The sequence below is a fragment of the Mobula birostris genome, chromosome 11 (genome assembly GCF_030028105.1).
Source record: "Mobula birostris isolate sMobBir1 chromosome 11, sMobBir1.hap1, whole genome shotgun sequence".
Taxonomy (NCBI): Eukaryota; Metazoa; Chordata; class Chondrichthyes; order Myliobatiformes; family Myliobatidae; genus Mobula; species Mobula birostris.
Genome location: NC_092380.1, coordinates 27,484,114 through 27,496,716, shown reverse-complemented (window position 1 = coordinate 27,496,716; position 12,603 = coordinate 27,484,114). Strand labels below are relative to the sequence as shown.

General features: G+C 42.9%; 1 protein-coding gene across 2 annotated transcripts in view; it reads right to left on the bottom strand.

Moving 5' to 3' along the window:
- The window catches only part of ube2m (ubiquitin conjugating enzyme E2 M), a 47,452-nt gene that overhangs the window by 32,512 nt on the left and 2,337 nt on the right, over positions 1-12,603 (bottom strand). For both annotated transcript variants that reach the window (XM_072271968.1, XM_072271969.1), the window contains exon 2: positions 147-241. In XM_072271968.1, the coding sequence (XP_072128069.1) occupies positions 147-241 (95 nt within the window). The remainder of the gene's footprint in view (positions 1-146; positions 242-12,603) is intronic.

Below are 12,603 nucleotides of genomic sequence, written 5' to 3'. Positions count from 1 at the left end.
AATGGCACATGACGCAGCAAGCATGACAGATCAAATTAATGTTTCCTTCCTCTCACCACTCCTGCTTCAGACACACAAGCCACCATCCCACCAAATCTGCCTGTAATGCTCCAACAACAGGGCAAAAACAAGTTCTCATCACTCACCTCATCTGGACAGATAATAAGTTTGAAGTTGAGGAGGTCGTCAGGATCTGGGAAAACTATCTCACAGGTTTTAGGTAAATTCAATTCATTTATATCTAAGGAAACAAAAAGAAAAAAAAGCAGTAAGGACTTTAATATAAACAGTGAGGAGAACAGGAGCAGACAGACAATGAAGCTGTGAATTAGATGTGGGCAATGTAATATCAAAACAGAGATTTACTGTGCTTTTGAGTCCAACTTAACATCCCAACTTTTGGCCTGTGGCCTTGCAGTTACAGAATATCTAGGTAATTTTTAAGAAATATCACTGCTGTGAAAAAATTACAAGAAATGTAACATTAACCCTTCAAAAGGAACTGTTTTTAAAGGGTCTTGACCCAAAACATCAACTGTCCATTTCCCTCTGCTGATGATGCTTGAGCCCACTGAGCTCTTCCAACAAATTTTGTTTTGCTCCAGACTCTAGCTTCTGCAGTCTCGCATCTGCACTGTCACTGGAGTTAGCATACACAGGGCTCAGCAGTAAAGAGCCTCGCTTTTTGCAACCACAGTTAGCATACAAGTTCCATACGTCAAAGTTTAGGAATTAAACAAATCCACCCCATGACCAGCGAAAAGCTGAAAGCATCAGGAACGGAGGGAAATGGGTAGAGCCTGGATTTTAAATATACGTCATAGCCTTTTCAGAATATCATCAGTCAGGGCATTGACTACAAGAATTGAGAATTTTGTTGCAGTTAACCAAGCCGTTGGTGAGCCACACGGAGTACTTTGTACAGTTTGGTCACTCTGTTATAGGAAATATTGGAATTAGGAAAGATGCAGACAGGCACGTTAGCAACATTTGAAAAACATATAGATGAGTACATGGATAGAAGAGGTTTGGAGGGCTGTGGGCCAAAAGCAGAAAGATGGGACTAGCTCACTGGGCAGCACAATCCGCATAGGCAACTTGGGTCGAAGGGATGACTCCAATCTCCAAGAGTACTTTACAGCCAGATAAAGGCCTCTGAAATGAAGTCATAGAGGAATCACAGTGGCCAATTACTTTCTTATAAGTTTCCAAAGATTTGGCACATCATTTAAAACTTTGACAAATTTCTATAGATGTGTGGTGAAGAGTATATTGACTGGTTGTATCATCAATGCCCTTGACCAGACAAGGCCTATAAAAAGTAGTGGATACAGCACAGTCCATTACTGGTAAAGCCTCCCCACCATTGAGCACATCTACATGGACAGCAACATCCACCATCAAGGACCCCACCATCCAGGCCATGTTCTCTTCTTGCTGCTGCCATCAGGAAGGTACAGGAGCCTCAGAACCCACAGCATCAGGTTCACAGACAGCTATTACACCTCAACCATCAGGCTCTTGAACTACAGCGGATAACTTCACTCACCCTATCACTGAACTTCCCACAACCCATGGATTCACTTTCAAGGACTCTTCATCTCATGTTCTCAATATTAATTGCTTATTTATTATTTTTTTTGTATTTGCACAGTTTGTTGCCTTTTGCATATTGACTATATGCCCATCCTGTTGGGGATGGTCTTTCATTGATATTATTGTTTCTTGTACTTACTGTGAATGCCTGCAAGAACCTCACGATTGTACATGGTGACATATATGTACTTTAAAAATAAATTTACGCCAAACTTGTTCAGAGGAAGATCCAACAGAGAACAAGATGGTAATTAATAGCAATGCAGATTATGATACAAATACTGGTTAGGACACTGGGGAACACTCCACAGCTCTGCAAAAATACCAGATCATTTCCTGAGGAAGGAGATGAGGCCAGGTTTTAACATTTCATTCTAAAGATATGTGGAACTCAGACTGGATCAAAGCAAATCAAGTGGAGGAGTGTAAAGAGAATCTTCGACACATCCGACCTGAGACAGAGGAAGCAACATCCTAGCAAAGTCTTTCAGCTCACAGTGAAGTCAGGGTGTCTTTGAGAAAGCACATACCAGCATGGGACGACCTATCAAAGGATCATACATCAAAAGTCGCAGGGCTTTCAGCCCACTATGTCCAAGCTGATTATAACATACTCATCTAAGGTAATCCATTGACTAGCATGTTAAAATTACCACTTTAGAGCTGACAACACTCCTAGATTTCTGTTTTGAGGTAAGAAGGTGAAAAGAATGGTGCAACTATGAAAGGACGGTATGACAGAGGAGGCTGACATACTGATGGAGACTCTTTCAATGTCAGGTTACTAGCCCAGGGACAGACCCACAAGCAGCCAGTTCTCTCTCCAAAGGGTCATCTATTTTGACTGACTGAAGGAAGTGTTGCACGTGGTAAGAAAGCATATTAGCTGCTTTCCTTCACTAGAGTTCAATGATAGAACTCAGGAGTAGATAATCAGGTTGGCATTGTATACTACACCAGTCAATTAAGGACAGATAGGGACTAAAGTGTATCCCTGACAATTAAAACACAAGGACCCAAATTCAACCTGTCTGTTATAGGCCAAGTTACTTATCTGTCTTCATTTACAGGTGATTTCTGAGGGCAAGTATCAGCTTAAAATTTTAACAGTTGTAGATCTGGTTCTCATTCATCTGTTATGGTTTTATAGTTTGGAGTATATTTGTACAATTCTTTTTCAAGAAAACAAAAAATGTAAAATCATTCAATAAAACCAGAAAATACCGAGAAACTCAGCAAAGAGAAAAACATAGCATTTCAGATCTGCGACCCTTCATCAAAACTGATGTATGCTCCTGGACCTGAAATATTAGTTCTGTTCCTCGCGCCAAAGATGTCGACCGTTTCCAGCATTTTCTGCTTTTATTTCATATTTCCAGCCACTGTAGGTTTCTTGTTCTGGTGTTTGATCCTGATATTTTCCTCTGGCTTACTCAATAACATTCATCTTCTGCTAATTATCTTGTGGGCTACAACCATTATCATCAACAGATATGTTCTCTTGTCCAGACTCAGTAATAGACTTAACTCGGTTAATGAGGAACACTCAAATCAGGTACTTTCAGACATTTAATGGCTGGGCTGCTAAGTGTATTAGCGCTATGATTTTCCCAGAACCGTCCCTTTTTGTTTAGGGTGGTTTACTGCCTGTGTGTGTGAGATGGTAACCGCCCCTTTTTATTGTTGGGTAGTTTATTACCTGTATTTGTGATGTCTGAGGATTAGCTGGTCTAGATTTACCCGGTTTTTCCTGTTATTGCACAACTATATTTTTAAATACAGAGAAAGTCTCGATAAAAGAGTTCTTGCGTAATTTCTCAACATATCGCAAATAACGCACAAATCAGAGTGAATGGAAATAATAAAATCAACACAGGACAGAGTGTTTAAACTTAACCATCTCACTAGCTCCTTCAGCCAGAAGTGATAGTGCAGGAGCGTGGCTGGCCCATGAAAGGAGGACTACATGCAGGTCTGGTCTCTTCACAGTAAGATTGCATATGGCGTGAAAGAGATACGGATACCTACAAGGGTATTTCCAGCACGGGAGAATTTATAGCTATGAGTACAAATGAGCTAGGATTAGTATTGCTTACTATGGGGCAGTGACTTAACTCAGCTGAATAAAAAAAAAGCTCATTTTCATCAGCTTTGCGGTTAGGTGATAGAAGGCATGAAATTATGGTAATTGGTAGAAAATTGGGAGTGGATTAGAAATGCAAAAGTTTCCTCCACCACCCCCCTCCCAACCTACAAAATGATGGAGGCAGAACTCTCATTTAAAATGTAGCTGGACTGAGCAACCGAACAGCCACAGCCTGCAGGTGATAAGACAGAGCTGGGAAGCCAAATTAGGCTGGAAAGGTGATCTTGTCTGGCATGAAGACATACGTCCAACAATCTATTATCAAATTGCACAAATGTACCCAAACTAACCGTTGGGCATTCTTCCACCAACTGCATTGCCAGAACTTGATCCATACCCTTTATGCCTAAGCGGCTCAAGTTAAATGCTGTCAGTATACCCAGCTTCAACCACTCTTAGGCAGTACATTGCAGCTACTCACCACTCACTTGGTGAAGGAGCCCCCACCCCCTTTAGACTGGACTTAGAAATACTGGCCAGCACGAGGACGGAGTTTGCTAACATGGAAATTTATTGCATTATACACAGGATAAATAGCCCTTGGGCTTCATCTCTCCACATGGTCCCTCAGCCTGATGGTGGTTGCTGTCCACGCGGCAATTATTCCTGCCTTAACGAGGCCACAAATCTCTGATCGTTAGCTGGTTCTATATATTCAAGACTTTTCAGTACGTTTAGCTGGAAAGATAATTTTTCTAAAATGGACTTAGTCAGAGGATACCATCAGGTGCCTGTGTGCACTGAGGACGTTCCTAAAATGGCTGATAGCAAGGTAGAGGTGCATCGTTCCTCCTCCTTTCCTTGTCTCAATAATTTCCTGTCAGCAGACTCATGCCCATGGCTCCGAACCAGACAAGACTGGGTCTATGTTTTTACCACACATGCTTTGCAACAAACGCCAAGAAGTGCCAGCCACCATGGAGCTTCAACAGTGCCAGCACATCAACATCGGAGGTCAGTGGATACTGTGGGTTCCGCTGCCAGGGTCGCCTGTTGTTCATTGTAGACACCCTTTCAAGGCAATGCTTCCCGTGTTACACAGGCACTCAAGTGGGCTGTCAGCATCACCCACTGATTATAAGCCAGAGAGTGACAGACCCTTGCTGGAGGCCACCGGTGGCAGCAGGATCCAGACCTATGAGACACAACGCGTGATGCTGTGCCTCAGTGGACGATGCTACACATGGGCTTTGTCTTGGCTAAAGTTGCCAGACCTCTGTTTGGTGCAGATTTCCTGCATGCCAAAGGACTGTTAGTAGATATTAAAAATGTACTAACAACCCTTTGGCACACAGGAAATCTAAGAACTGTCGGGCTATGGACACAAAGGACTTTTGGGTCATTATCCTGTACCCCCCCAGTAAGAGCCCAATGACTCTGTCTAACACATGCACCACCACATGCAAGTTAATTTGCCTGCTGCGTGAATTCCCAAACCTCACCAAGCCCACATTTTCTACCAAAATCACAGAGCATGGGGTCGAGCACCACATTTCCACAACTGGCTCACCCATGCACGTAGACTGGACTTAGAAATACTGGCCAGCACGAGGACGGAGTTTGCTAACATGGAAAATATTGCATTATACACAGGATGAGTAGCCCTTGGGCTTCAACTCTCTACATGGTCTCTCAGCCTGATGGTGGTTGCTGTCCACGCAGCAATTATCCCCGCCTTAACGAGGCCACGAATCTCTGATCGTTAGCTGGTTCTATATTCAAGACTTTTCAGTACGTTTAGCTGGAAAGGTAATTTTTCTAAAATGGACTTAGTCAGAGGATACCATCAGGTGCCTATGTGCACTGAGGACATTCCCAAAACTGCTGTAATAACCACGTTTGGCCAATTTGAGTTTCTGTGCATGCTGTTTGGGCTGAAAAGTGCAGTTCAGCTTTCTAGCAACTAATGGACCGTGTTAAAAACCTCAGATTTTCCATCTGTTTATTTGGATGACATACTTGTTGCCAGCGCATCTAAAGTGGAATACTTATCAGATCTCCGCACATTTTTCAAGCACTTAACTCTGTGGATGCCAGTTTGGATTGTCTACTATTGACTTTCTCTGTCACCGCATCTCCGCAGAAGGTGCGATACCCCTGCATTCAAAAGATGCCAATATTATGGACTTTCCATTTCTCCACATTACCAAATCACTGCAAGTGCTTTTAGGTATGGTGAATTTCTATCACTGTTTCTTTCTGTGAGCTGCTGAAATTATTCCCCCTTTGTATAGTGCCCTTAAAGCAATGCCCCTAATCATATGCTTCAGTGGTCAGCGGACACAACCAGAGCATTTGACGACACCAAACGTGGGAGGGGTTAACCCCCAACCCAGCACAGATTGCAACACACCCAGAGTCCTCTGCTCTCTCGCACGCTGCCTCTGGTCTCTCTTCCCCTGGCTGAAACAGGTGACCCCGTGGCATGAAGTCCCAGTCCTTGCACAACCAAGGCAACACATCTCCCCCACCATCGGTCCTGCTAGTGAACTAGTGAACCAGACTGGCAGCACTCCATGCTACCGATGACCAACAGAGCATCACGATCACAATAAGAACGTCCAAGGCAATCACTCACACCATGGCGGCATAACAACGTCCAAGACAATCACTCACACCATGGCGGCACAAAGGTACACAAGTCCAGCTCTAGCGCTGCCAAGCAACTCGCTGGTGGGATTGTCCTGTAGTACTTGATGTTCCTGTATCCAGCAGTGAACTGCAATTGATTAAAAAAAAGACAAAGGATAAACAATTACACCTTTGATTGGACCCAGAGTAGCCATTGTGTCCGAGTGCACCGCTATCCTACTAGAAGCTTTGAAGTATTGATTATTGGTCTTTTCCATAATCAATATACACTGTTATGTTCTCTGAGCATTTAGCATAAACACTTCTTGTGCTGAAAATTCCTATGGTTCATTTAATTCTAAGCATCAGTGTAACAACCCTAATATTTCAAAGGTTAACTTATTCTGGAAATGTGCACATTGTTGCAAGATCAAAAATTGCTGCTCTCCTTTCAAAACAATGGGGCACTCTAGATCGTGACACCAAACTCCCCTCAATCGTCCTTGTGCACTACAACACAAAGATGTGAAGATACCAGTCTATCATTTCCCCCACTAACTATTCAGCCAAAATTCTTTTCTGATCTTTATTTATTCGTGGTGATGGTCTCTCACTTTTAAAAGTCTCCCATTGATCAGATGTCTTTTTCATCAGCTCCTCACAGTCAACTTTTCAAAGTTCTTGTCTGATGTCATCGAAATTAGCCTTCCCCCAGTTTAGGAATCGAACTTGAGGACTAGTCCTAGTTTGTTTTCCGTGATCATTCTGAAACTAATAAAAATATAGTAACTGGCCCTAAAGTGCTCCCTGACGGACCCATGAACCAGCTTAATTTCCTACAAGGTTGAATGTGGCCCCAACTCCAGTAGGGGCAGCTTCATATTGCTTCAGAAATCTTTCCTGGACACAATTAAATTCCATCCCATCAACTTTGTCGAAAGCATTGTTGTCCCAGAACATAAAGCTGCCAGTACTGACGTTCTTTTCACCAGGTTTATGTATAGCCAAAAAATCAGAATCCCATGTGCCAGTCCAATCTGGAAGTTTCACAGTTCTCAAAGCTAATACTTCAGAAAGGCGAGGGAACACAAACCAATCCTCACAGAGGGATCAGAAGTAGAGAGAGTGAACAATTTCGAGTTCCTGAGTGTCAAGATCTCTGAGGATCTAACCTGGTGCCAACATTGTGATGCAGCTATTTAGAAGCCAAGACGGTGACTATATTTCATTAGTAGCAACTTGAAGAGATTTGTTTAGTCACTCAAAACACAGAAACTTCTATAGATGTACCGTGGAGAGCATTCTGACATGCTGCATCACTGTCTGGTATTGGGGGGGGGGGGGGCTACTGCACAGAATCAAAAGCTAGAAAATTGTAAAATTAGTCAGTTCCATCTTGGATACTAGCCTCTGTAGTATCCAAGGCAGTTTCAAGAAGCAGTGTCTCAGGTGATGCTGGTAATAAACCGGATTCTGATTCTAATACCTGCAGTGGTGGTATTTGAACTTGAGTCTCTGATGCTAATCTAGAAGTGTAACCACTATGCTGCCATACTCCATCCTCCCCAGAACCTTCTACAGGCCAACACTGCAATTTTATATTTTCCCCAATTGTTTCCTCATTTCTCTGTACACTGGCCACTTAGCCTCCGGAGCCTGCACATTGTTACAACAGTTCTGAGCTCTGCATTCCTCTCATTCTGACTCAGATTTTGGAGAACATTTAACCGAAAACGGAAAATTTAGGGAAAAAAACCGCAGATGCTGGAATTCTTTTCTTTTCTTTTACAATAGGTGCAGGTGTAGGCCATTCGGCCCTTCACAGCCATTCACTGTGATCATGGCTGATGATTCACAATCAATACCCCGTTCCTGCCTTCTCCCCATATCCCTTGACTCCGCTATCATTAAGAGCTCTATAATGTCTGACCAAGACATTAACTGTTTCTGTTTCCACAGATGCTTCCTGACCTGCTGAGTGTTTCCAGCACTTCTTGATCTCATTTCAGAATGTCTAACCAGCAACTGAGAATTTGGTATATGATGACGTCTCTGTGAGGCGCTGAAACACTGTAACATTCACCTGAGATGGGATTGGCTTCATCTCAGAACTTAACCAAACCATGGCTGCTTGTTATGTGCATCTATGGAGGAATCAGAAGGCCATCAAAAATTCTGGCCAAGCAGCACAATATAATCACGATCCTGACTGGAATTCTGCACACCGCTGGAACATTGCAATTCAGTGTACACACTGAAAAGCACCACCCAGAAGTGTTTTCTTCCTTTGCTTCTTATTATGTGTTCATCAGCTCAAAATACTGGTAGGAAAATTCTAGCTGTAATCAGAGACGCAAACCCTGGGTGAAATCATCACCCCACATTACATTTCACTGAAGGAAACAGGTGGGAAACTGGGCAAAATGTTATTCTGGGCATTACTGGATCAGCACAGCCATTTATTGGATCAAGGAAAGATCTGCAGCTGTGGGATAACGTACGGCCGCCCTCAGAAGTGGTCAGCAGAAAGCATGTACTGATCAGAGGCAGACAGGCCTGCAACCTGCACGTAGGAAACAGCATGGGACCTCCTCAAAAAACAAATGTTTGGAAAGGGATCATTTAAAGGGGAGCAACAGAAAGCCAAGAATGGAAATGAATGGACTGATTGTTCAGAAACTCTGAAATATATTCTCACTCATGTACAAGTGATCAGAGAATTTAAAACCACCTGCCCAAGGCATTGGTGACATACCAAGCTCCAGTCCAAATGCAATCTGATCTGACTAAACAATGGAAGTCTTACCCTCCCCTCACTGAGTACAGGCCAACTTTATACTAAAATACCTGCAGCATCACTTATTGGATGAGTCCTTAGATCAGTGGATGCGATTCCCAGGATAATTGCCTCAACTTATAAGGATTGAACCCAACTCTTGGTTTTGGAGACACAAGCGATGCTCTGAAATGTCAGCAATTCCTTTCCTCCCGCTGAAGAAGCTCGACCCACTGAGCTTCTCTAGCTGTTTGTTGCTCAACTCTCGGTCAACATGTCACGTGTGATAAAACACAGGTACAGTGATCGGTCAACCTGTCGCATGTGATAACACACAGGTACAGTGTTCAGTTAAACTGTCATGTTAACGATGCTGGTGCTCAGTTAACCTGTCATGTGTGATAACACACAGGTATGGTGCTGGCTTCCTGCTGATGACACTACACCAATGGCATTACAGTTACTTAAGGGGACCCATAAAAGAGCTGTGAGGAGCCATGTGTCACAATATGGACTTTAATTCAACTCTTGTAACTTTGGAATTAAAAGTTTGATCTTGGTAAAAGTAACCATAAAACTATCAAACGTTACATGGTCTCAGGTAAAGATCAGAATCAGGCTTATTGTCACTGACATAAATTGTGAAAAAATGTTACCTTGTGGCAGCAGTACAGATGGAACAGATTACTACATGTCATACATAGTGCAAAAGAGATAGTGTTGGTAGAACGTTCGGGGTCTGAAGGCAGAAGCAGATAGAGCTATGTAGAAGAATGAAGCAACTGTAAGGCTAACACTTTCTGTTTCCCCAGATGCTGCCCGGCCTGTGGGTATTCCCAGCATTTCTATTACGAACAAGAGAAAATCTGTAGATGCTGGAAATCCAAGCAACACACACAAAATGCTGGAGGAACTCAGCAGAAGTGGCAGCATCTACAGAAAAGAGTACAGTCGATGTTTTGGGCCGAGGCCCTTCAGCAGGACTGGAGAAAAAAAGATGAGGTGTCAGAGCCCTCTATTATGCGATGGGACTTGGCCGATGTTTGTGATGCTGCAGTAAAGATCACACTGAAGTTATTGGGAGCTTACAGTCCCATGTTTGCTATTAGATTATGAAGACAGTCCTCTTTTATTGTCATTTAGTAGTGCATGCATTAAGAAATGATACAATATTATCTTGACTACATTACCCTGTATCATTTTGAACCACACTGAAAGAACATGAAAGATGTCACAAGTCAACTAATTCCCTAATGTTTCTTAGGGAACGAAAACTGTCATCCTTAACTCATCTAACCCATGTTACTCTAATTCCCCCTGCAAGGTTCCTGTTTCATAGGCTGCTCTAAAGATGTCACCATGGGCATGCAAGTGGCTCCCAGCTCTGTGGAACAGTCTATGCTCCAAGCCTACACCGTTAATGCCCCCCTGCACCCTGCACCCCGCACACAACCATTTCTCTGCTACACTGACCACGGCATTGATAATGCTTCCTGCACCCATGTTGAGCTCATCAATTTCATGAACTTGCCTCCAGCTTTTCCAATCTGCCCTCAAGTTCACTTGGTCCATCTCCAGCACCCCTCTCCCCTTTCTCAAGAAAGAGTATCCACCGACAACCCACTGACTGCCACAGCTGCAGTTGCAAGAAAAAGTTTGTGAACCCTTTGCAACTACCTGGTTTTCTGCATCCATTACTAATAAAGTGTGGTCTGATCTTCAGCTGTCACAATAAAAGACAAACACAAGCAATTGTACTTCTTGTCAATACTGAGTACACCATTTAAACAATCACAGTCTAGGTTCAAAAAGGTATGTGAACCTCTGGAGTAAAGCCTACTACAAAAGCTATCTGGAGTCATGTGTTCCAATCAATGAGATGAGATTGGAGTTGTGGGTTGTAGAGGTGAGCTGCCCTATAAAAAAGACACACAAAGGTTAGGGACACAGCCTGCTCTTCTCAAGAAAGATCTGCTTATGTGCACCATGCCTCGATCAAAACAACTTTCAGAGGACCTTAGAAGAAGAATTGTACATAAGCATCAAGGCTGCAAAAGCGTTTCTAAAGACCTGAATGTCTTTAGACATTCAGTCCATAGGAAGAGAAATTGTCTACAGATGAAGGAAACTCTGTACTGTTGCCACTTTCTCTTGGAGTGGGCGTCCTGCAAAGATCACACCAAGAGCACAACGTGCAATGCTGAAGGAGGTAAGAAAAAGAACCCAAGAGTAACAGGCCTGCAGAGATCTCTAGAACTTGCAGAAGTCTCCGTTCATCTGTCCACTACATAAAAAAAACTGAACAAGAATGGTGTTCATGGAAGGACACAACAGAAACCACTGCTCTCCAAAAAAAAAATCACTGAACATTTGCAAAAGACCACCTGGATGTTCCACAACACTTCTGAGGCAAGTTGTGTAGACAGATGACACAAAAGTTGAACTTCTTGGCAGAAATGCACACCGTTATGTTTGGAGGGAAAAGGGCATTGCTCACCAAGACTAAAACCTCATCCCAACTGTGAAGCATGGTGGAAGGAACATCATGATTTGCTGCCTCAGGGCCTGGACAACTTGGAATTGTTGAGGGAACGATGAATTCAAAATTGTATCAATTCACTTTACAGGAAAATGTCAGGATAGCGGTCCGTCACCTGAAGCATAATAGAAGTTGGATGATGCAATAAGACAATGATCTGAAACACAAGAGTAAATCAAACACAGAATGGCTTAAAGAAAATGTGTATTTTGGAATGGTCAAGTCAGACTCCAGACCTAAGCCCAACTAAGATGCTGTGGCATGACCTGAAGAGGGCTGTTCATGCAAAGTATCTCAGAAATATTGATGAACTGAAACAGTCTTATCTGGAGGAATGGTTGAAAATTCCTCCTCGCCATTGTGCAAGTCTGATCAGCAACAACAAAAAACATTGGTGGACGTTATTGCTGCTAAAGGAGGTTCGACTAGTTATTAAATACGAGGGTTCACATACTTTTTCCAGCCTAGACTGTGAATAATTAAACAATGTGTTCAATAAAGACAATTGTTTGTGTATTATTAGTTTAGGCAGATTGTGTTTGTCTATTAGTGTGAATAAGATGAAGACCAGACCACATTTTCTGAGTATTTAATACAGAAAACCAAGTAATTGCAAAGAATTCACAAACTTTTTCTTCAACTGTACCTTGACTTGACAGAGGTGTACAAGATGATGAGAGGCAGATATTTAGTGAACAGCCAGACTTTCCTCAGAGTGGAAATGACTAATATAAGCAGGCAGAACACTTAAGGTGATTGGAGAAAAGTACTGGGCGTGGGGGGGGGGGGAGAGAAAGGAGTCAGGGTTCAGTTCTTTTACACAGAGAGTGGTGGATGCATAGAACATCCTGCCAGAGGTGGTGATCGAGGCAGATACGTTAGGAAAATTTAAGAAACTCTTAGGCGAGGGATGTAAGAAAATGGAAGGCAATGTAGGAGGGAAGGGTTTAATTGATCTTAGAGTAGGTTAAAAAG